The sequence below is a fragment of the Bombus vosnesenskii genome, unplaced genomic scaffold (assembly GCF_011952255.1).
Source record: "Bombus vosnesenskii isolate JDL3184/JDL3185 unplaced genomic scaffold, Bvos_JDL3184-5_v1.1 scf7180000013328, whole genome shotgun sequence".
In the NCBI taxonomy this organism is placed as follows: domain Eukaryota; kingdom Metazoa; phylum Arthropoda; class Insecta; order Hymenoptera; family Apidae; genus Bombus; species Bombus vosnesenskii.
Window position 1 is genome coordinate 281,442 of NW_022882969.1, and position 24,060 is coordinate 305,501.

At 37.8% G+C, this 24,060-nt stretch overlaps 5 protein-coding genes and 1 non-coding gene across 15 annotated transcripts in view; 2 read left to right on the top strand and 4 right to left on the bottom strand.

Moving 5' to 3' along the window:
- The window catches only part of LOC117235853 (pleckstrin homology domain-containing family G member 5-like), an 82,979-nt gene extending 70,960 nt beyond the window's left edge, over nucleotides 1-12,019 (top strand). For 4 of the 10 annotated variants that reach the window (XM_033498282.1, XM_033498281.1, XM_033498284.1 and 1 more), the window contains 14 exons: nucleotides 608-744; nucleotides 5,194-5,273; nucleotides 6,728-6,998; nucleotides 7,459-7,604; nucleotides 7,683-7,994; nucleotides 8,095-8,244; nucleotides 8,315-8,575; nucleotides 8,660-8,911; nucleotides 8,997-9,211; nucleotides 9,291-9,479; nucleotides 9,567-9,796; nucleotides 10,152-10,378; nucleotides 10,853-11,110; nucleotides 11,209-12,019. In XM_033498282.1, the coding sequence (XP_033354173.1) occupies nucleotides 608-744; nucleotides 5,194-5,273; nucleotides 6,728-6,998; nucleotides 7,459-7,604; nucleotides 7,683-7,994; nucleotides 8,095-8,244; nucleotides 8,315-8,575; nucleotides 8,660-8,911; nucleotides 8,997-9,211; nucleotides 9,291-9,479; nucleotides 9,567-9,796; nucleotides 10,152-10,378; nucleotides 10,853-10,858 (2,476 nt within the window). In that variant the 3' untranslated portion in view covers nucleotides 10,859-11,110; nucleotides 11,209-12,019. The remainder of the gene's footprint in view (nucleotides 1-607; nucleotides 745-5,193; nucleotides 5,274-6,727; nucleotides 6,999-7,458; nucleotides 7,605-7,682; nucleotides 7,995-8,094; nucleotides 8,245-8,314; nucleotides 8,576-8,659; nucleotides 8,912-8,996; nucleotides 9,212-9,290; nucleotides 9,480-9,566; nucleotides 9,797-10,151; nucleotides 10,379-10,852; nucleotides 11,111-11,208) is intronic. The other 6 variants (XM_033498289.1, XM_033498291.1, XM_033498283.1 and 3 more) reach the window with 5 other exon arrangements.
- Nucleotides 7,112-15,821, bottom strand: LOC117235855 (leucine-zipper-like transcriptional regulator 1). Its single transcript, XM_033498292.1, has 10 exons — nucleotides 15,680-15,821; nucleotides 14,941-15,249; nucleotides 14,720-14,834; nucleotides 14,485-14,651; nucleotides 13,866-14,427; nucleotides 13,333-13,783; nucleotides 13,082-13,260; nucleotides 12,719-13,003; nucleotides 12,458-12,640; nucleotides 7,112-7,347 (listed from the first exon to the last, which is right to left on the bottom strand). Exons 1-9 carry the CDS (start codon nucleotides 15,784-15,786, stop codon nucleotides 12,521-12,523), a joined length of 2,295 nt encoding a protein of 764 aa, XP_033354183.1. The 5' UTR covers nucleotides 15,787-15,821; the 3' UTR covers nucleotides 7,112-7,347; nucleotides 12,458-12,520.
- A 432-nt stretch (nucleotides 15,822-16,253) lies between these two features.
- LOC117235856 (ADP-ribosylation factor-like protein 3) lies at nucleotides 16,254-17,650 on the top strand. The gene is made up of 4 exons (XM_033498293.1): nucleotides 16,254-16,644; nucleotides 16,754-16,940; nucleotides 17,023-17,204; nucleotides 17,275-17,650. Exons 1-4 carry the CDS (start codon nucleotides 16,507-16,509, stop codon nucleotides 17,500-17,502), a joined length of 735 nt encoding a protein of 244 aa, XP_033354184.1. The 5' UTR covers nucleotides 16,254-16,506; the 3' UTR covers nucleotides 17,503-17,650.
- Nucleotides 17,651-17,933: 283 nt separating this feature from the next.
- Nucleotides 17,934-18,971, bottom strand: LOC117235857 (nucleolar protein 16). Its single transcript, XM_033498294.1, has 3 exons — nucleotides 18,777-18,971; nucleotides 18,362-18,689; nucleotides 17,934-18,291 (listed from the first exon to the last, which is right to left on the bottom strand). Exons 1-3 carry the CDS (start codon nucleotides 18,875-18,877, stop codon nucleotides 18,157-18,159), a joined length of 564 nt encoding a protein of 187 aa, XP_033354185.1. The 5' UTR covers nucleotides 18,878-18,971; the 3' UTR covers nucleotides 17,934-18,156.
- An 878-nt stretch (nucleotides 18,972-19,849) lies between these two features.
- Nucleotides 19,850-22,713, bottom strand: LOC117235847 (pupal cuticle protein G1A-like). The gene is made up of 2 exons (XM_033498272.1): nucleotides 21,522-22,713; nucleotides 19,850-21,127 (listed from the first exon to the last, which is right to left on the bottom strand). The coding sequence occupies exons 1-2, from the start codon at nucleotides 21,759-21,761 to the stop codon at nucleotides 20,309-20,311; spliced, it is 1,059 nt and encodes a 352-aa protein (XP_033354163.1). The 5' UTR covers nucleotides 21,762-22,713; the 3' UTR covers nucleotides 19,850-20,308.
- A 1,253-nt stretch (nucleotides 22,714-23,966) lies between these two features.
- Trnas-gcu lies at nucleotides 23,967-24,048 on the bottom strand. Its single transcript has one exon. It is a non-coding gene; the product is annotated as a tRNA-Ser (tRNA).
- Between the last annotated feature and the right edge of the window lie 12 nt (nucleotides 24,049-24,060).

A 24,060-nucleotide genomic window follows, 5' to 3' on the forward strand; every position in this document is an offset into this window, starting at 1 on the left:
TCTTCATGAAAAATTTATTCTTAAATCTACTCCGTGTAATTTCCAAATTTACTTCGAATCGCCGCGGCCTACTTTTGCTCCGCTCCGTCGACGAGCGGTCGAGTAATTATCGCATCAAAGAGAAGAATGGAGAGGCGATGGAAGTACCACGAGCGTATAACGAACAAATGAAACATCGACGAATTTACGTAGTCGTAAATGGCGGCTAGTAGCGATAATTCGAGAGAATTTCAGAAGGAAATGAAAGCCACACGTATTTAGCGGATATCTCGAGACGAGGCCACGCCCGAGCGAGCCCTTTGAAGAGTTAGCTCGTGGCATTGCTTAATAATCGCCGTTAAATACGTAATAGCGCTGTAATCTCTTGTGGAGCTTCCAATATAATCTTATGAAAGTTGCTTGCCCTTTATGGACGCGTTATAGCGCGATGTATCGCGAACGATTCAAACACGCTACTTACTTTTGCACCAGGGATTTGTCGAGAGGCCATTACGCGGAGGCGTGGTAGCTCATTGTTGTTGTTCTAGTTGCTTTCGAGCAGAACGTTCGATCGTTCGCTGTGTAAAATGGGATTATGGAACGAAGCTATATGAAACGTTTATTACAGGGATGTGCTGAACGCTGCATGCGAGAGACGCGGAGTCGACGTGTCGCGGGTCGAGGTCCTCGATGGCTTCTCGCAGCCATTACCGATTCTCACCACGGATACTTCCAGCCTTGGAGGGAAACACTTACGGATAACAGGTAAATATGTGAACGATCGCAGACAGATGTTTGTTCGTTAAATGAACCGTTCAGAAGGAAGCCACATTGATCGGCCCCATAAATTGAAAGCTACAGGAAGACGATGACCTTACAAATACTGCCTTTTGAATTTTACCTTGGAATTTACTGCTACTTATGAAATGTTCTTGCGATGGACCAACTTATGGAAGTAACTTATTTGTTCCTTGGCGATTGAATATTGATCATGTACTTAGGCTTATTTGTTCCTTGGAGATTGAATATTGATCGTGTACTTAGGCTTATTTGTTCCTTGGCGATTGAATATTGATCATGTACTTAGGCGATAAAATTAAGAAACTAATGCAAAATGGATCGTTGATCAGTTTGGTTCCTGAGGCAAACTAGCCATTGCATAGAATCCAGATGGAAAATATCCTTTGAAAATAAAATGGAAGCCAGCCAAATCGAGCGAACCGAACACTTTATCGGATACATATTACCTAATGCAAAATTTCAACGATAAAGTTCCATTTAGTTTCGCTAATCTTCTTAAGAGTAATAAGTATTAATTTTAAAGACCTCGCACACTCGACGTTCAGTGAAATCGCCACATAACAGTCTCCTCTCTTACCAACGATGTAACATAAACATTCGCTTCGGTTCTTTATCGCTGGTCGTCCACGCGAACTCTCACTCGCCGAAAATTTCGCAACCGATATCCCGGAAACGCAGATAACGCTATATTTATTATACTCGAAACAGAGCGGAGCTATTAAAAGAAACATCGAACATAGAGACGAAAGTTGCTCGTTAACCCGAGAAACAGTTGCTTTCTCTGGTGCGATCGACGCTGGGCCGCAACCTTCGCGAGTTAAAGGTAACGTTCAGCGGGGAGTGGCCGTACAAATCGTGTAATAATTCATGCAGAACTGATAGCAGATAGGATCATGACAGTGTGCACGAGATTGGAACCGGTTCTAATTGATGTACGACCGTGCACGCGACGAACCTTTGCCGTGAAATTGATAAGTTAAACGGTCCGAATGAACCTGATCGTCCAGTCATCGATATAAACACGCGATCGTAATTGCGTCATCTCCGTTACGAGTGTGGAGTTTGCTGGTCCGTGTACATCCGCGTGATCAACGCGACGGGAAAAGGAAATTGAACTCGATACTGGGGACGAAAAGGATAAAATGTGTCCGTGAGATGCTCCATCTTTTCATCGATAATAAAGGGCCATAAAAAGGTATATACGCATGGACGATAGTAGTGGAGCGTGTACACGGGTGATAAAGCTGCACAGTTGACGATAAACAGATCGTTTCGGAGAAAAACTTTGATCGAAACGCAGATACGCTCTGTCTGAGAATAATCGAATCATTCTACTTAGAACTCGGAATAAAACTGTTTGAAATATTCCTGAAAATATTCCAACTTATATAGAAACATTTCTTGAAGTTTCGTTGTATCATTGTAACGAGACTTGGCTGCCACGGTTGTGTTGGTAAAACTTGAAACAATTTCGAAATGTATGTGGAAATTAGAGGATATTTGCTGCAAGCACAGATCTGATACAAATTACCAGAGTATTTGAATCAATTATTTATCGCGTTAATAAATCTCGACCATTTCACGAAACAATCTTTAGCAAATATACGTTTCAGATAACTATTTATGCTCGGTATTAATCTTTTGGAAAATATATTAATGATATTAATAAATGTCTTGCAGTAGATTTTTAGATTTATTCGATATTTTACCAATGTAATCTCGATAATCGTCACTCGTTACAGCGCTAATGAAATTTTACAAACTAACGAAAATAACATCTTCATGAAAGTCTTCCGTAGTAAATGTTGGAATACTTTCGTCAGCCACTGTACATCGAATTTTATTCGTCCGAATGTATTTCGGTATCCATTAACGGTAATCCTTGTTGATAGATTTCGCGTGATTAACGAAACGAAAAGCCGCAAAACTTTACGAATCAAATATTTGCCAAAACTGCGTATCTTTGTATTTTTGCTCGACAACGAAAAATGCAACGCTCTAAAGGAAAGAAAAACTGGCAGAAAATTTGAACAAATTTGTAAATCACACAGATAAAAACTAAAAGCGTTTACCTTTGCAATTCGGCCACTTTAATCGACATTTCTGTTTCCAGTTGCGCGATTACAAAAGAGGATGTCGCACGTGAAGGGGAGGAGGGCGAGAATGTTCGAATCGTTGACAGGAATTATTTATATCGAGCTTTTTCCACCCTTCCGACGCGTGGAATCGATTTCGAAAATGCCCTCGATTTTTATCACCGCTCCGGTTAAAACACGGTATTCCACCAGCAACATATAGAGTAACGATTAAACAAAAAAAGGAAAGAAGGAAAACCCGATGGTAGATTCCTATGGGCGCGTATCACGCGACGAATCATAGACTAAAGTCCTAAAAGCTATAAATAGCATCGTGAAAGGGTATACAAGGCTATAATTCGCGTTCATTAATTTGACCGATTCCCTCGAAGGCGCATATATTAAAAGGAATTCGCAAGAACGCGAAGCCACTCGACGGACTTCACCTCCTTTTCAAAACACGAACGAGTTCCAACTTATACTTCATTCTAACGCGGATAAAAAATGCGGAAAGATTTTTTGATGATACGAAAAATGTAGTTGTAACTTCCGGAGATCAAGATTTAGATGATACACATACAATCTTGTTTAACTCGCATAGAGTCGATCTAATAAAGAATTTAAGAAAACACGTACTACCTCGACCGTTAAATACAAGAACTTTACTTTATGTAGCTGATACTGCAGCGTGTTCTCGCGTATTCCGTTTTCTTAAAATATGTAATTTCCAAGCTTGAGCTTTCTGCAAATTTCGTTTGAAGTTTCCTGTAACTTCAGAAATATTATTATAAATTTATAATATAAGAAGCTGAGAAGTAAAAGCTAACGTACAGCTATGTAACACTATACGAGCAGTTACTTTGCAGCTTAATAAAGAAAAAAATCTCTAACTTATTTACTTGGACTCGAAGGGACGATATTAAATACGAAGAAGATGAACGGATACCTGGTTACGAAGCAATAATGCACGTTTAATTTGATTAATTGTGACCGGTAGCTATAATGGGAGCCACGCATAACGGTACCCATAACTTAATCCCTTGCAACGATACAGTTATCGTTGGGGAAATTCAATGGGAATTTCTATAGCGATCCGTAGTCTCGTATTAACGTTGTTCAACATCGTTTAATTCAATTGGAGAAAATACTCGAAGTATTTCATCCTATGCACGAAACAACGGATAAGAGAAGCGTGGAGTAGAACTGGAAAAAAGGTAGAAACATAAAGTGAACTCGTAACCTGGGAGGAAAGTTGGAGGAAACACGGTCGGAATGACTTTACGCTGAAGGTTGTTCGAAGGAAGAAAACCTCAAAATCGTTATTTTCCTCGTAGTTTCTGGCGTTGAAGAAACGCGGATGGACGGCTCGCGTAGCAACGCTATAACGTTACGACTCTTAGCGAAAACAGCCGGTGAAATACCTTGTTAAAATCAAATTCTGTTCTCGGACGACTCTCGTCCAACCATATTTCCACTTTTCATCAGGGCGACTGCGTACTTCTAGATAAGCAGCTTTTTAAGCATTATTTCTAACGAAAGTCTTTCGTTTCGTTATCTAAAATGTACGAAAAGGGAAGAACTTGAAAGTTTCTGCTTTCTTTTATCGTCTGGTCTGTAACGATAGGTATCGACGATATTTTTAGAATTCCACGTGTGACAAATGTAGGGGCTTGAACGGCGCGTCCTTGAGCTTTAGAGCCCCCGAAAGAAACGTCGCGTGGCTGACGCAAACGGTTTTAACGCGCAAACAAACGTTCACGCAATTATTTACTAGCTTTCGATGAATATCAGGTTTAATAGTTACTCTTCTGCGCGTTATGTCGAAACATTCCCTGCCTCACGCACAAATACACGCTAACGAGGGGAGGAAAAAACGCACGATCAGATACAGTCGAACGCTTGAACGAGAGTGGGAAACGTCCGTCACTGGTCAGACCGCCATGCGAGATTGTCACGAACATCGATAACACGCTGTCTGTTTCAACTAAAATAAACTTTGTCGTCATAAAATGTAATTCCTGGAATTCCAGGCGTATTTATCAATCAAGGATATCAATGTTAACGATCACTGCTACGTGTACACGCTTTTTGTCAGCAATTTTTCTATCGTTAAATCGGCTAAAAAAAATCTCTTCGAATGGTTCGCAGCTACACGAATAAAGTTTCGAGAGTAATCGTCGTTTCCTTCGATCTTTCTTTTCTCCCCTCGTCGAATCGATCGAGATGCAAGTAAATGCCAAATGGCTGTAGAAAGAATCTGACTACGATGCTGTATATCTCACGGAGAACTTTAGTTTTCGAAGTGCATTCAAACACGATTGTTCGTTTTCTGTTCCAGTTAAGGACAACGACAAATCGAACTCGAGGTCGTCGAGCCAGAGAAGCAACCAGAGCGTCTCCCTGAGAAAAGCAAGCGGGGTAAGATTGCCCTCGTAACATCCGAAAGAAATACCATTTAATTCCTTTAATGGAACCTTGAACGCCTCCTGCATCCCAATAGCGGCTGAAGAGTCGATCGCTGAGAACAACCTTTTGCTCTCTCTTCACTTTGCGTTCTCATCCCTCCCGAGTCACCATTCTGATCATTCGACGCCCACCTCCGCTCCTTCCTTTTCGATCGGCTCAGATTTTTTTAATTAGCGCGGATGCCCTCAAACGAATCGTTTGTCAGGTGCTGTAATTTCCCCAGAAGCGCATTTTCCAAGGTGTTTAATATTGGCTCGAAGCCGATGCCTCATTGTGCGCCGGGGCAAAAGCTGACATACATTGCCGTATTTTCTCCTAATCTTCGATCGACTATATAGCCACCGACTACGTGGCTTTAATAATCGCGGACAATACGATGACATCGGGGGATTTCTTGAACCTTGACCCGCTGAGCAGAAGACAAATTACGAAACGAACCCGAACGTCACGAACAATGTCCGTGGAGGTCGACGATTGATACTGATTCTCTTATTACGCTGGCATCCCAGATTCTAATGAGTCCACGTAGCTGGAACGCGATTCCCTCGTCAATTTTCGGTACAGTGACATTGTGTATTCTCTGTTTGTCTATCGTGTTACCATGGTTGTTAGCAAACTGGAAATAGACACCCGATAATGGTTGATTGTCCCTTACATTGCTCGGCCTGGTCAGTAAGTTGTCGATGTTTATGTATTTATAGAAATTTGTGAAGTGCAAAAGTATGTATTATCGTTAAATGATAAGTTCGTTCGTCTTTCGTCACTGTATACTGTATACATTTCAAAGTATATTATAAAAACTATTGAAAAAATCTAAAGATACACGAATCCGGGTTTTTTGATTTGAAAGATACAAATCTATAGAGAGATAGGATAAAGGAACTTATTAGTCGATCTAATATGTAAAATATCCAAAGTATAGTAATTATTGATTATCGAGTGAAATAAATCTCTGCTTTGATTCTATTTCTTTGCTTGTGTTCACAGAGATAGAAATTTTTATAAACAGCTGCAGTCTAGTGATCAGAACCGATTCATCTCATCGCGTTAACATAATTCAAACGGCTCTTTATTACTTCTTGAACTTTATTATCGTTGTACAAAGGGATTGTTGTAATTTCGCCGCTTAGCCAGACATTATATCTGTGTTTCCGATACAACAGATGTTCTTGCGCCGCAATATTAAAAACTAGGCGACGAAAACCGCATGTATCTCGAAGGTTCGCTCCAAATTGGGCAGTAACTTGGATGTCTGACCATTGCTAGCGACAACTACTTTCTTCGACCGCGAGTTCGTTAAGTGATCGGACATCTTCGAACAGCTTCGAATTACGGTTTCATACGATATTCTTGGTACTATTCTTGTCGTACTGTTAAAGACAAATTATCGGGCGTCTGTTTTGTAGAGTTGTCGGTGTCGCAGCGGTCGTTTCTTCAGCGTCTCGACGGAAGACTCGAGCGTCGACTCCGAGATCGGTAGCAACACCACGCTTACGTCTGGTCGGAGCTCCGCTGGGGCTGCGGGGCCCAAGACCAGCAAACAGCGATGGAGTGGCTTCTTCACCAATACCAAAGGCACGAAACTCGATCTACTCACCGCTCAGCTGGACGATTATAACAAACATGGCGTGCCGAAACTTTCCGAACTTTCTCACGAACTCAATTTTAACGAAGATGGTGAGAAATTTCTTCGTTAATATATCGGATTAGAACTAGATATATTCGTGGATCGTTACGATTAAAGTAACACGATACGACGAATAATTAAGGAAAGGAGTAACACTAACACGCTCTGTACAACAAACTTATATTTGTACTCAATAAATTATCTTTCACTGCGAAACATTCAATATACATATTTATATCACTTGTCGACGATTCTTCTTTTATACAATGTAAACGATGTATACGATCGAGTAAAAGTACTTTACAGTCACGTTCGATAAGCTCATGTGCCGTTCGTGGACGTACAATTTCGATTTTGTGCGGGCGTTGTCATCGGTTCGTAGTCTTGAAATGTTCCAGGCTGAAAAGATACACAATAGACACGACATAGTTTAATTAACGAATATGCATTAGAATACATTAACACTACAATTGCATTAACACTAAACATTGAAAATGAATTTTGTCGCAGTCTTGTACAATCTAGAACACGACTGGCGAGATATCGTTCAAAACTCGGATCAACTATCGGAGAAGCAACAGCAACAACAAACTGCTTTATGGGAGCTAGCTCAAACGGAGGTAGCTTACATAAAGACTCTAAAGGTTGTGACAGATGTAAGTATTCTAATAAAATATTTTTACACGAACTCTGTATAAAGATATCAAATCTTTATTGTTTCAATCAATTTATAGCTCTTTATGGCGTGCCTCTGCAGCCTGCAGACCTCGAATATCCTGAACGAGGTCGACAGGACAAAGCTCTTCAGCAACATCCCTGAGATCTATGCAGCGAATCGCTATTTCTGGACTGAGTATGTTCTAGTGATGGTAAATACATCGAGGACCACTGGACAACCGCTCGATCCTGGCCACCTTCTGCAAGGTTTCGAAACATTCGAGCAAACGTTCGCACCTTACACCAGATACTGCGCGGAGCAGAGCAAATGTCAACAATACTGCAGAGACCGTTTGAATGATAATCAGCTATTCACGGTCTATCTAGTGGTAAGAGTCTTAGAAACTCATTGTTGGAAAAAGACAGCCTGAAGAAGTATAATAAAAGAATATTTTATTTTCTGATTTATTTTATTTCTATGTTTATTAGTGGTGTGAAACTCAAAAGGACTGCAATCGACTGAAATTGCTTGACATACTGGTGAAACCTATGCAGAGGCTGACGAAATACTCTCTCCTTTTGAAAGCTGTTCACAAAAACACGGAGAACGAGGAACAACGAGCAGAATTGACGCATATGGTAAGAAAAATGTGATAATACTTCCTTAATAATGTTGTATCATTGCTACAAATAATTTTAAATGTTACAGATCAAATCTGTAGACGACTTCGTGGCATCAGTGAACGCAGCCTTGAAGAGGAACGAGGAAACAGCGCGGTTGGCCAGTGCCGCGTCTCGAATAGAGAGTTATGACGTGGTCGAATCTAGAGACGAAGAATTAGAGAAACTGATTAAAATTCACAGCACTTTTGACATTACCACTGTTCCAATGCCGGGTTGTCCGAAAGACAGCCTAAGAGTACTTCTTCGCGAAGGAGACCTGAAGTTGAGAGATGCCGCTAGTAGTAAGGTAAATGATTGATCATACATTTGTAAAAATGTAAAAAATATTAAATAATATTGATAATCTTTGCACTTTGTTTCTTTTTTATAGATGGAAGTACATGTGCTGTTACTAACAGACATGCTATTGATCTGCAAACCGTCGACTAAGAAAACCTCGTCCAGTGGGCTGACTGGCACCGTCGGGGGCGGTTTGAAGATTATAAGACAACCGTACGTCATCGATCGCATCCGAATACACGAGCTGAAGGAACCAAGTAGCTTAGGCTTGGTTTATCTGAACGAGTATGGGGCGGCATCAGCTGCTCTGGTTCTCAGCGCCGGAGAATCAAAATTAGCCAAGGTATGCTTCCTCAGCCACAACATTCGAACATCGAAACTTTCTTCTCAAAGTTGTAACTGAGAATTATACGTGTCCTACTTTTTAGTCCTGGATGGAATCCATAAGAAAAGCTCAGCAGCAATTCGCGCTGATGAAAGTGCCACCACTTGGCAACACGATGAATTTGGGCACAGTCAGTAGACAACCGAGCACCTTCCTTGGCGACGTTGAATTCGAACCAGAAGAATGCGAGGGTATACCGAAAACGCCTCGAGGAAGTAGCAGAGCGTCGAGAGTGAGCAGCCTTGCCCACAGTCACAGGTACAAATTCTAGCCTGATTAACAGATTCAGGTGAAGTAAGGTCAGGTCGGGATATCAAAGCTCTGCGAGCCCTAATAGTCATGAAACACCTTCCAGTGGAAGCATAGAGATGGAAGGCGTTTCACCGGGAAGTAGCAGCTTCCTGCCTAGCTACAATGCGAGCAGAAATGTCAGCGTGGAAACAAGTGAGCCACCGCGAGCCTCGAGCGTATCGTCGGAAGAAGGAGGTGAAAGTTCTGGACACAACCACAGACCTTTACAAATAAGGTAAATATAACAAGAACGACACAGAATGTTCGCAAATAACACAAGTGTCTTAAATGCAATTTGACCAATGTTTGACCGTTATTTTAGTCTTAACAAATTTGATAATAGACGATATCCGCTGAGTAAGTCGCCGACGCCTAACACGTTGAGTGTCCAAGTGCCAGCGTACTCTAGCTTGGGCCAATCGCTGCCAAATTTGACCCTAGCCACTTCGCCACAAACTTCGACCGTGTCTCCGACACCGCCAAACTCGCTTCTTATTGTACCCCAAATAACAAAGAGCAAGGACACTTTGCTTTCACCAGGGCACCGAGGTAGCAATTACCCACGCGGGAGTATATCTTTTTCCTCCCTTCTTACCCCTTAGATATCTGCTGTGACCAGAAAACCACCGGCGAACGTAGCACTGTGCATGCTTGACAGAAACTTAGAATAGGAGAATATAGAACATTTAAAATTGAGGGATCAAACAATGTCGGCCTAATTTATTTCTTCCTACTGCACTGATCCAATTCTTAGAAATAATTCGTCCTGTTCCTCTTTAAGGCTTCTCCCAATCCTACTATCATGAAATAATCACGAATGATGAAATTTCCACTGCTTGACATTAGCACGATAAAAAAATAAAATAAGCCGAATAAGTTAGGGTGTTAATTGGAAAAATACTATTAGGTATCTCGTATCCACCACCATCGCCCCCGAGAGGGGCGCTTAGAAGAGCGTTCGCGATTCCTCAATCACGAAACCCACCTCTCGTTAAAACGAGACACATAAGCTCGTCTGTGACACAGACGGTTCAGCCTACGATGAATCTAGACACAGAAGCCATTGAGGAAAGACGAAGAAGACTGGAACCTTCGCACAGGATGCCATCGACCAGCAGCATTGCGGAGGAAAAGGTTCATTGTCTCATCTAAGATTACAATATCTTCTCCTTTGGCATTAATTTGATAACAGTATCTTTTAATCTTGGTATCTTTTAATATTTTTTTTCTTTTTTTTTTTTACGTATATGTATATTGTCAGAGAAAGAAGTTGCGAGGCGTTTTATAAGTATAAAATGATTAAGTCAGCTTGTTCTTAGTAATGAAATCTCTTAAAACATTTTATACGTCTCCCGAATATTCAAACGACACGAACTGCACATATCAGCTAGTGCTTCGTTAATGACAGAACAGAGCTTCTTAAAAATCAATATAGAGACACCCACGACGTGCTTCTTTCTTTTCCTTTGATTTCATATAGAGCAGAAAAATGTCCCAAATTTTCAACTTAAAAAGAAGATCATAGAACGTCCTGTATTATCTATCGATCTTGAATGACCCCCTTTACAAAACGAAGAGTTTGGAGATGCATATATCTTCTTTTTTTAGAAATGACTAGAACTGGGATACAGGAGTAACCTGCCGAAAAGATAAATTGCTACGGACCATCTGCATTTGATGAGGGTGTACGTGATACGTCGTGTTTAGAAACAAGATGTTCCTTTCTGTTATCTGTATGCAAGTGCTGCACACACTTTCATGCAGGACCAGAAAATGGTTCAAACAATTGAGAATGGATTCAACTTGAATAAGTGAACGTCTCGTACTCCCTGTGCCTATAATATGAACCGAGCAATTTTACAATCGGTGAGTGTAACATGTTCTACTTCATACAGTAGATTTTGTAAAATAAGAAATGTAAAATATCTGATTCTACATTATACTGTACATCTATGTTCTTCCAGATTGGGGCCATTCGAAATCAACGTGAAGTTTGTACCACGACCGTATCATTGTAACTGATTTGATTCTAGCTGTGTAACTTTTAGATCTCATTTTGTAATGAACTTGTCGTGGAGGTTTGAGACAGACATGTTTCAATATTACCCTAGTTCATTTAGAATTCTAAGCGACGAACAAAAAAAATGGCCTACCTAGTGTAATTGATATTACAACTATTTATCGTGATTTAAGTTTAGATGACTATAATAGTTGGAGTAAGATGCCTTTAGAGCAACAATTTTAAACTAAACGAGTTCGAGTTTTGTGAGTTAATGATATAAAAAAAACAGGTACGAACATTTAGAAAGAAAGAGGCTACACACATAGAGAAAAATCACACTTTACGTAGAGAAACCAAAAGAAGAAAAAAAAAATGAACAATTGCGTTACTCTCTCGTATAAGCTTCGATCGACACACGACTTATGAACGTGAATAGAATTACGAGAAGCATGAAACGAGAGCGGGTGACACATTTACTTTAAGTACAAATTCTATTTCGCAATATTTTGTTCAAGAGACTGAAGTGAAGTGTCAGGCTGTCGGCGAACGTTACCTAACTAGAGACAACAATATGTAGAAAGAAAACAAGAGCAATGATTTTATACGAGCTCCTTTACGTAAGGTTTCTTTCAATCCTCTCCTTCCCAAAATCTGCGCAGCTTGTATTAAGCTTAAAGTGTTAAATTTACTATAAAAAAAAAGAGTATTGATTGTGCGTGTATGTGCTATCATCATTCACGATCAAGGTCAAAATATAGTACATAATTTATTAACCACTTGTGTCTTCATTTAATACCCAATTAAAATCCTTATTGCTAAACCTAATACCAAATTCTTAAATTAATCCTTAAAGGTAATATTAACAAGTTGACACCTTAACGAAATATTTTCTTAGTTTTTCTTTTTATTAATAATTTCTTATATTCGTCGAATAAAGTAAATGTTACACTGGTAATTTTAAGCGATCCAACGAGTATCTTTTTATTTATTTCTTTACAAGAGATTTCCAACAAATCATATTTTATATACAAATAAATTAAATACTCTAAATATCACAATATCTAATACCGACTTAATTGTTTCGCATTTTGTTCATCTATTTACATACGCGCACGATGTTTCAGATTTTTCAGACACTCGTCTACCATGTACCCATAACCCAGGAGATAAAAGATGTTGAATGTTGTTAGAATGCTGTATTGCACACTTACTTGAAAGCTCGAGGGTGAAGGTAAGTCCCAACTACGAGGACGGCAGTGCGAGCTCGACATCCGTCAGCAATCATTCGCCATGTCCTGGCATGTTCGTGCCTCGCTGCGTTCATCAGCCAATGCTTCTAAGATATCCAATAAAAGTTCACGACTTAATTGCTTTAACCTTGGTAGCCTTGCAACCTGTAACGAAATAAGATGGCATTTATAATAAAAAAGGCATATTATTTTATAAAATAAATATAATATTGTAACATATACCTTCGTAAAGTGATGCACAATAAGATTCAATGCGTATTTCTTCATGTCAACAGCTTGCATTCTATCCGCAGCTTCCAAGATTTGTATGACGTTCTCAAAAGTGACATTCATCTCAAGATTCTGTTTGCAAAACGCTTGCAATCGATTATTTGTAAAACCATAAAAAACTGGCGCGGTAAATAAATATAAAGAGTCTTCAGGCGGCATTGAAACGTCCGCGTAATAAATATACCTTAATAAGGAGTCGAATGACTCAGAAGATGGAATCATTTCACCGATTTGTATCTGTTGTAAAGATGCATGTTTTATTAAATTATATTTAATAACCATAAATAAACAAATGTGTAAAAATTGACATCTTACGTTTACTGTATTATTTTCAGGCATAAAAGAGCGAAACATCCCCTCAAAATAGCTACAACGCGCCGCGAGAATGGCCTTATGGGCTGGAATCGGCACGCCGTCTAACATAAGTGTTATATCACAGAATTCTCTGCCCACGCTTTTAAGAAATGCCTCCATGTCCTGTTCCAAAGTTGTCCCTAAAGTAGTAAATAAATTCAAGCAAAAAAAGATCAAATGATTATCTCATAAGAAATTTTGGAAAACCTCACCTGTGCTAGGATCGCACTGCCTAGGAAATACACTTCTTTGAGGCATTTGTCTTTTTCTAATAATTTCTACCATCAAAGGTTGATCCAATGTCTCAAATTCCTTGCTCATTACAATTTGATTGTAATTGATTTCTTTTACAATGAAACTCAAGCAAAACTCCTTTATAAAATATAATTTTAAATGAGCGGCATTATGCAATGCTTCCAAAACGTTAGCGTGACTTATAGTTGCTTTCAAATATTGAACGCACAACTGCTCCAATCGTTTCATATTAAATTGCAAAGCTAAACGATAGACATCCATCATAAGAAGCACAATTCGATTGCTTAATGGGTCTTCGACACGACTGCTCGACCCATCTTCACTTCTTTTTGTTGGATCGATACGATCGGTATAAATATAGTTAAGAACCATCTCAAATGCCTCTGGGACAGCATCTTTCAGTCTTACCTATAACATAGTAGTAATATAACACATTGTTGGTTCCCAATAATGGATATCAAATCAACAATACTTCACTGAATTCACTTACTTCTAACAATGGCATATCTTTGATCGGTACATCTGCGGTTCCAAAAACTTCCTCTAAATGTTTATCTCGTTTCTCTCGAGCTTGCCTAATGCGCGTCCTAAGAAATTGTGAACGAGCCGCTACCATAGCTATGTGAGCAGGTATTTTGGTTTCTGTATCTCCTACTATAAATTCTACATCACAGAAAAGACGCCCGTTCAGCAACTTTCCGAAATCATCATGTAAGGTACATTTTGGATAAGACGAAAATTGAAATCGGTACGTTTCCCCAGATCGGACATTATTGTCGACTGTTCCACCGAAAATGAACATTGCTTCTCCGATTACCGCTGCTGCGTGAAACAATCGACCAGACGGAACCTGACTATCAGCAGATGGCAAAATAATATTCCATGTTTGCGTATCGAGATCATAGCAGTGAAGATCATTGGGTAACGTAGAATCAGCTGCGCCGCCAAACACGTAAAGATGTCTATCAAAACTAACCATGGTGTGACCATATCGTCGCGCTGGCGGAGGTGGTGCACCACGAAGTATATGCTCCGTTGAAATTCGCGTCCATCTAGGACATATTCCGTTGAATACAATATAACTTCGAAACACAAAGCTATAAACCTACCGCCTTTCTCGAAAGTGGAATTGAAAGAGACTATTTGTGATCTTAGCTCCACTCTGGCCACTGAATACAAACATGGATTCGCGTGCTACTGCAACAGGAAAGTTACAACACGTTGGTGGGCAGTCGCCAGACTGAACAACCTCTTCCCATACTCTTGGTTCTCCAGGCTAAAAATAATAAAAATATAATTAATAACTTGCCACTCTGTTTTAGATATAGCATATTAATAACTTACTAATAATGATATTGTCCACATATCGTTTAATCTCGCATTACCATCATAACCAGCAAATATCCATAATTTATTATCATATACAGCAGCTCCATGTGCAGATCTAGCCACAGGAGTTCTAGAAAGAAATGCGAAATTTATATTTCATATAAGTATACAATAGACAATTTGAAAAAAAAAACATTTGAAAGTAGAAGTAAATTAAATAAGTAAGTGAAACATACTTCCCAATAAATTTCCATTCTGTCCATTGACCAGTTTGGAATCGGTACTCAAATAGGTCATTCTTATTTGTGAGATTCGAATTGGAATGTATATCACCAGTGTAACCACCAAATACAAACATAGATGAGTCATGCACAACTGCAGAATGATGATATCTTGGAGCAGGAGGTACTCCTGTTGCAAATGCACGTCCCCAGGACTTTTCTTTTACATCAAATCTCAACAAATCATTCAACATTCTTTTACCATTATCACCACCAAAAACATAGATCGCATCTTTGTATGCTACAACAGTATGTTTGCTACGCCTGTGTATAATACAATATAGTGAACTTCTGAAGTAATGTATTTACAAAACTTTTTCTAATATGACATTTAATTAAAGAAAGTAAAGAACAAGAACAAAACAAATTTAATTAGTAATAAATTACATTTAACCGCTATGGCAACTTAATTTATAGAAGAATTGTATTGGTAATAATTAAAAACTTTACAAATTATATATTATCATTTATTTACAATATTCATTTAACAATTACAAACAAGCTCTTTTAGACAAAGTTAGACAAAGAAACTGGAAAATGCTGGATATAACTGAAACACTGATGCACAATTATTGGAATTGAAATGCTGTAACAAAATTGTTGGTTGCATATTGTAGAGAAGAAAAACTTAAAATATAAAAATAGAAAATAACACATAATTCAAGTAGTAAATTAAATTAATTAAATTAATTACCTGGCACCAACGAATTCGTCACATTCTGGCATACGTTGCCAGCGATGAACAGTTTCAAAAGGACCAAAATCAAGAGTCAAACACTCTGCTGTCGCAACGTTATCCATTTTTTATTACCTCCAAAAAATAGAATCACTTTAAAATATTCATTTCTAACCTATATACTGACTTAACCATTCCTAATTCTTCATAACTTTACAACGCTCGTCAAACAAAAATAAATCTATAAACGTTTCCAGTCACGAAATTCAACAGTATCGTATCGAAATATCTGAAATTTATCGTGTACTAGCTACAATCTAAGTAAATCGTCCGCTAGTGACAGAACTGTCAAAAACGTGTGATTGGATTGATCGGTAACATTACGGCATACAATAGAACACAGTTGAATTTACATACAATTATTTATTTCACCCATAATTAATAAAAATAGTCCGTAACGATATCTGCTTTAAATTATACTTTATGACATGTACGATTATTGTTCACGAGTGCGAAATGTAAAGTACAGAAATCATCACGGGAAAATTGGTTCTATTCCCAAACTTTTTTATCTTATCAGTAGTACCAAATTAATAAACGGGGAAAAAGTTGGCGCTTTTGAACGATTTTTACTGTGTCCGTCATAAATTCACGCAAATACGAATAATATTATAAATGTGTGTTACAAATCTTACGATTACGCGCATCTCCTTTGAACGATGTGAGATACATGTCATGCGGTGAAGTGATAACCCGTGAGACAACGTGCTAGCACGCGGTATCCAAACTGTGAAAGTCGGCTCTGCTTTTCAATCTTTCACTAAACAAAACAATACTCAAAAATAATGATAGGAAATGTATTTCGAAACGGTCAAAAGATCTTTTGGATCAGCTGTACGTGTATCGGCACGTACATCGCATACCGATACTGGAAAAAGCGAGAACTTCTGGCAATAGACGAAGGTTTTGATGAGGTGTCTAAGGTTAGAGTTCCGTTTTTGTATCAAACCAATTTAGAAATTTCATTTCGTTCATACTTTTACTCGTTGAGTTTAAAACTCGGTAACAATCTTCATTGCTTTACTTTTATAGATCGATGATACTCATGAAAAACGAGTGCTCCTATTAGGTTTAGACGGAGCTGGAAAAACATCGATTATAAACCAAATATGTGTTGCAAACGGCGATGAAACTTCTTACACTGTCCCTCCAAAACCAACGGAAGGTTCTACTGTATATAAAATAAAAAATGGGGTCCTATTTTACAATGTTTGGGATAGTATGTAAAACTCATTATTCTAGGTTTGCGTATAATATGATCACATTATTAAATGTATAATTATTCAATGTTTTATTGCTAGTTGGAGGTTCAGATCCCACTAGAAAATATTGGACTGCTTTCTTACAAGACACAGATCTGTTACTATTTGTAGTAGATGCTTCTGATGTAAACAAATTATCTTCCGCAGCTTCTATTTTGAAACAATTATTAAGTGATGCAAGAATGGATGATATACCAATTTTAGTAATTGCTAACAAGCAGGTAAATATTTTTGATTATACTTATTCAAAAAGTTTCCACTATGTCTAACATGTTTGCGTATGAATATTAGGATTGTCCTAATGCTTTGAAGCCAGAGGAAGTTAAAAAAGCTTTAGATTTATTAAGTATTTCTCCACATAAACACAAAGTAGAAATAATTGGATGCCAAACAAGACCTCTTCCTGAAATGCCACCAGAAACAACCGAGTATACTTGGTATCATGCATCTATGGATTCTGTTAGGAAAAAAATATTCTATATGGCAAAAGATAGTGTATCTGCTCCTTTGTTCTGTTAGAAAATACTTTATACAAGAAAACAAGAAGAAATAGAAGGCTAAGAAAAAAAAGAAGGAAACAACAGTATGGCTAGTTCAGCATATCCTGTACAATTTTTCACTGAATTAAAGTGACTACAGTTTGTCCAGAAAGAATCTTATTAAGAAAGAATAATTCGAGTTTTAAAAGAAAGATATGAATAAATGTGCACAATTTATAAGGCTTTCTCAGTACAATATGTTTGCAATCATTTAATTTTACAATACTTTTTATACTGCTTTTTTCCAACATACATACATATATATTTATTTAATAAATTATTTATTTCCTTCATTAGTTCACAACAAATGTTTTTCTTATGTTTTTTATATTTTAAATATACAAAATAGACACAACATTAGTTTTTGTAATTGATATACAAAATAAAAATTTAGAGACTGTATTTAGGAACATAAATCTATTTTATTCATTCATAATGTATAGTATTACATATAATATATATATATAATATAAAAAAAATCAGTGGTTTTATACAATAAGTATTATTTTGCCTTGTCTGTTTTTGTACTTACCTAAATAAAAGCATTAATTAATATATTCATTTTATACTGCAATACTTTATATACAAATTTGTATAAAAAATGGAATATATTTGTTCTAAACAGTATAAGAAATTAATTAATGTTACTTTTATTTGTGTTTTCAAGATATTTATTGTATTGTTCAGGGATGCCTTTGAATACTTTAATTTTAGCACGTATTTGCTTCCATGTGTGTTGATAATAATTTTTCTTATCTAGTGCCATAGCCTAGATGATTCATTTAATAATAAGAAACAATTTGTCAATATGAAAAACATTACTGTACAAAAGACATTACCTTGTAATCTTCTCCATACTTATCCATTAAGTAAGTAAGGAAATACACCTGACTATTTGGTAGCATAAACTTCCTTTTTCTCGGTGCCTTTGCCTCTGCCTCGAGTTGTTGTGCCACATGTACCTTTATTGGTGCAATTTCAACATCTTCCTCTTCAGTTTGTAATTTCTCATCAACATTGTCATCTTTCTGTTTTAAAATTTTTTCAATATGCTCTCTCTTTAAGTTTGGTATCTTCAAAGCATCATTTGGATCATATGCCAATCCCATTTGGTTTAAATTAGTTCGCGTAGATTTTGCTGCCTCCCAAGATTTTTTTATTTGAGGACTGTGAAAAATACAATTTTGTCTTATTATTTTTGTCTACTTATGTATATTCATAATAAAACACGATGAAAATTTTGGTTATATTTACCATTGTATTGTCGGTAACTTGGACAGTTTATTTCGCAATCGTTTACGATTTACATTCGTACGATATTGCTTTCTACGTTTTACCTTCTTAATTTTCGTCATTTTTCTGATCTTACACTATTACGTGTTCTTGGAAAATAATAGGATTTCTAATTCAAGCTCACATGCTGCATGCGTATACTTAGCAATGTAGATTCACCAGGTTGTACACTTGATAATTGTCCCTAGGCAGAAATTTTCAGTGTAAAGTAGAGTGGTATCACTAGTGGCGCGTTTAATTCGAAAGGAATCGGAAATATTTCACTGATGAAGCCTACTAAAATATGATATAATAATATATACAATACTTTTTGTGTTAAAACATAATAAATAAAACTTAAACACGAAAGCCATTCCTTCTATTCAAGAGGATTATGTGTAATACATAAAAAAATGGATTTTCTACTGTTTCCAGAAATAGATGTGCCAGAAATCGGTTACTTCATAAAAGCGGAATTCTATAAAATTTGCCCTCGATTTCGTACAACCCGATTGTCAAGTGATCATCCATTGTATGCTAATTATTGTTCTGATGACTTTAGAACGGAGATATTTTACAGTTAGTACATGATAGGGAAAGTCTTTTCTCACAATGATGTTTAAACACGTTCTACTTCCATTGTTGTTTCGTGGTCTTTTGTTATCATTCTCTATAGAGAATGGCCACTGAACATGCAGGATTTTACAATTTATTATTCAGCTCTTGATTCAACTGTTCCATTTGCTGAAACAAACAAAAAAAAACCTATTACGTTTTATTTAACGAACACAGCGAATTATAGTTCACGTTTGAATAAAAATAAATCAGAGGTTTATCATTCAATTAAAATTATAGCGTTTTATTTATTACGGAAACGTAATTAATATCGCTGCGGATGATTTGTTATTTTAATTGGAATAATGAAAAACAAATGGAAACGATATCTGTTCGATAGCTTTTATAAATAAATTAGAGCAACATCAGACCAGAATTATTATTGCGCAGTCACTTTTGCTTCGGTGAGAAGGGATAAAATAGATTAACAGTATTATTGGAAAATTGAAAATTTATTTCTCAATTATTTGAATGTGTGAAAAATCCTTCGGAATCGAAAATGTGTTTCGTTAAATGTGTTTCATAAAGGTAGCTGGTGTGTATAATATAAATAAAATTAATATCACCTATACCTACTTATACGCAACATTCATACATCTATTTGAGTCCTTTATATTTATATAATCAATTTCTACTGTCCTGATAGCGCGGAATTGTTAAAACATTTATCTACAAGTTTGAATCCGGTTCTGTTAAGTCTTTCGTTCCTGTTAAATCATCCTGATCATCGATACTTCCTCTTCAATAAAATTCACCGTCATAATCATAACGCAATTGAACTTCACTGAAGAAAAGATATGTACTTCTTAGAATCGTCAAATATTCAAAATCTTGTTCGGAAGACTGAAGAAATCCAAGAAGAAGAAACCGAAAGGCTTAACATATAGGGCCACAAAGATTTACCAGGCGTAGCTGGTACCGAGACCGTTGAATACCGTGTGCACGACGGGGGCAGCCGCTTCGTATCCGTAGGCTTTGGAGATCAATTGAGCCTGTGGAGCGTATGCATGGGCGAGAGGAGTGGCGGCATAAGTCTTAGTTAGAAGAGGTGCTGAGGCGATGGAGGCGGTGTATCCATGGGCTGGCGCGATCAGGGCGCTCTTGGCAATGACTGGAGCATGGGCAGCGTATCCGTAGCTTTTGGCGAGGAGAGGAGCACCTGCAGCGTAGGACAGCTGAGCGGTTGGTGCTGCGTAGGACAGATGAGCGGCTGGTGCGGCGTAGGACAAATGAGCAGCTGGCGCAGCGTAGGACAGAGGTGCGGCGTAAGTCTTGGTCAGAAGAGGAGCTGGTGCAGCGACTGCAGTCTTAGCGATCAGAGGAGCTGAGGCTGCGTAGCTGTATGGGGCGGCGTAGGCCTTGGTGACCAAGGGAGCACTGTAGCTGTACGGGGCAGCGTATGTCTTGGCAATGAGGGGAGCGGCGGTCGGCGTGAGGTAGGCTGGAGCAGTGTAGGCCGCCTTCACGATAGGAGTATGGCTGATTTCGTAGTTGAGGAGACCGTCGTTGCTGACGCTGTGGCTGCTCACGCGGACAAAGGAATGAGCGGAGTCGTCGGACTTCGAATAAGAAGAAATCACGTTCTGACCGGCAAAACCTTTCTGGGTGGACTCCTGGCTGAAACCGATGCTGCTGTGGTCACCAGACGACGCTGCGATGTCATAAGCGGCTGGGCCACCGGCGCTGGCTACTGCCAGGAAGGCTGCGAGTACTACGAACTGCGGGAAAATTATTTTATTATTACGTGTAGATATCACATGATGAGAAGTAATAATTATGTTCCCTGTCTAGTCGAAGTTATTGACGATAGTAAAATGCTTCACAAACAAAAAGAAATCTGTTCCAAGAAAGGAAGTGGTCAGATCATACTAAACTACTAAACTAATTAAAATGATCTCTAGTTTCAACAAAGATTCTTCCCCGTAGAGAATTTATATTTTGTTATGTTGTGCCCAACGGTTTGAAGCTTTCACAAGATCCACAGCAAACGATTAAACCAATTGACGTGATCTAAAGTTTCAACAAAGTTTTCTGCTTTGTCAAGTTAAACCCAAGGCCCTAAATCTTCGACGACTCGTTGTACGAGCGACGACGTTCAAGGAAGAAGCTTACCTTGAATGCCATTTTGCTTTTGAGTGAAGGACCAGCTGTGCTCTGACAGAATACGAAACTTGGCCCGGTATTTATATGCAGCAAAGCTTGCAGGGGGATCAATTGAATTTTGGGTGCCACCGTTTCCAATTTGATTGGGTATGGCTGATCAAGGGAGAGGGAAATTGTATCATGGTACACTTTTTTTCGTAAGGAACCATTAAGAAAGTGGTGGAACATAGCCAGGTTAAGGGGGGACATGGTCGAATGTCGGGCGTGGTCTTGACTCAATTAAGATCACTAATTTTATAAGCATACGGAACAATCGTATCAAACATAACATTATGTTCCAACATAATGTTAAGGAAGAAGCTTCTTCTTCAGCGTAAAAGTTTTTATCACATCATGAAATTAGATTTTATTGACGTTTCCACGATATCACACAATATTTATCTGGTAAAGTTTCGGCAATTACGTAAACACGATTACTTTACGTATTTCTATTTTGTAATTTTGCATAACTTAAATATACATATGCTTGGTATTTAATATTCGTCCAATTAAGATGTTTTCATGAAGCAAGAGGGTACGAAAATAAGTTTTAACGAATTAAATTTATTTGAGGCTCATTAACCAGCAGAATTGACCGATGTCGCCAATTATATGCATCACGTAATAACTTGTTTGATTCACGTGAATGATCTTTTTTCGAGTTACTCGCTTTTTCTGTATTGCATAAAAGAATACTGCTACGTCACATAAGCCGTTTAACTTTTTTCCCTTATACTCTGGCCTTCCTTTCGTTTATGTAATGTGATACATATACCAATGCCGGGTCGTGATATTGTAAAACCTGCCAAGGACGCACTTTCTCCAAATTGTGGCACTGACATAAAAAGACATACACGTTCACCGGATCCATGCGATTTTTGCCCATGTGTCGGTGATCTTGTTGCCATTGTCAGATAAAATCTACTATCCCGATGTCGACCCGGAGGCGAATAGCTCTATGTTTAGAAATTAATAGGCGTGACACTGCCAACCCCGAATGGGACCGCCATGACGTAATTTCAAGTTTTGATTTAGATCGAATATATAGTATCTTCTTAAAGGAACAGCTAAAAGAAAGGAGCTTTCTATTCCTTCATTATTGCAACCTGTTCCGCTACATGTTTCTTCATATATAAGAATAGCAAAAAGAAAATGGAAATCGTCAAAGTAACTTTTTCTCTTAGAGGCTGGCTCTTTATGGGTCATTTAGACCCATTTTTTTCCGTTGATTATCTTTTTGCGTTCTTTGTTCGGGATTTCCACTGAAGTTTGAGTCCCCTTTTAGTTTGATTGCTCGTGCTTAGGGTAATTGCCGAAGATCGCCCTTCATTCGCCATCCACTGTCTGATACGCTTCTTCATCTCTTTACCATAGCCTACATCGGACAGAGAAAAATCAGAAAATACATCGTTGAACAGCATCATCTCCTGATCGCAAGGTCGCTTGAATGAAAAGTCCTGGACCGTTTTAAAAGTAAACCAAGGTGGCTTGGAATCTCTCATGGGTGTTTCTGTTTTCTTCAATGTGTGAGGTTCCATCGAGTTTGTCGACGATGAAGTTCCATGCTGTTATTCTCTGGACGTTGATGGATTTTTTTTTTTATTCACTACGAACAATTTTGCGACTATCATTATTGTATATTATTACGAATATGCAAATATCTGCGATAGGTGTAGTTTGTTTATGCGTGTCGTAACATTTAATGATTTTTATCGAGTCTTCTCGAGAATGATCGGTTCCAGCGTCCACGTCAATACTTTATTTTATAACCTTTGTTCAATTTGTATTTGACATACATATCCTCGAGGATTATAGAAGTGCGAGACGATAATGATTTATTTTCAATGAGATATGTGATCGTTTGAAGATATTCTTCTGATGGAGATAAATTTTTTGTAGGATTTGTGACGCGATACATCATATTAGAATTATGGAAAGAAATGAATTAAATATATGCTTTGCATTAAGATGTAATTAACCTGATAAATAGTACTCGATATAGTTTGTGGAAATTTGAAATTAATAAAAGTGTTGGGAACATTTTTATTTATTAATTCAGACGATTCCGACGATTCTGAAGTTCCGTTGAGCCTGAGATGTTTTCGATAGTCTTGCCGTTTCAAAATTATCTTGCTTCGTTTCATATCTTTTCATTAATTTTTGCTAGATAATTTAAGAAACAGTTACACAATAATTATTCCAATATTAGGTTACGCAATACATAATGTACAAAAAGATAAAAAAATACGTCTGTCATTTCTATTTTCTGCATAATCTATTTGTGTTTGCTTAAAAAATTCTCATATCTTCTTTTAAATTTTATTACTTTTTGTCAAGATATACTAATGTACTATAAAAAGAAGAATGTATTAACATGATATAAGATTTTAAAAAATATAACAAAACAGAAAAAGTCGACGAGGATGGGATTCGAACCCACGCGTGCAGAGCACATTGGATTAGCAGTCCAACGCCTTAACCACTCGGCCACCTCGTCACATGAGAATTT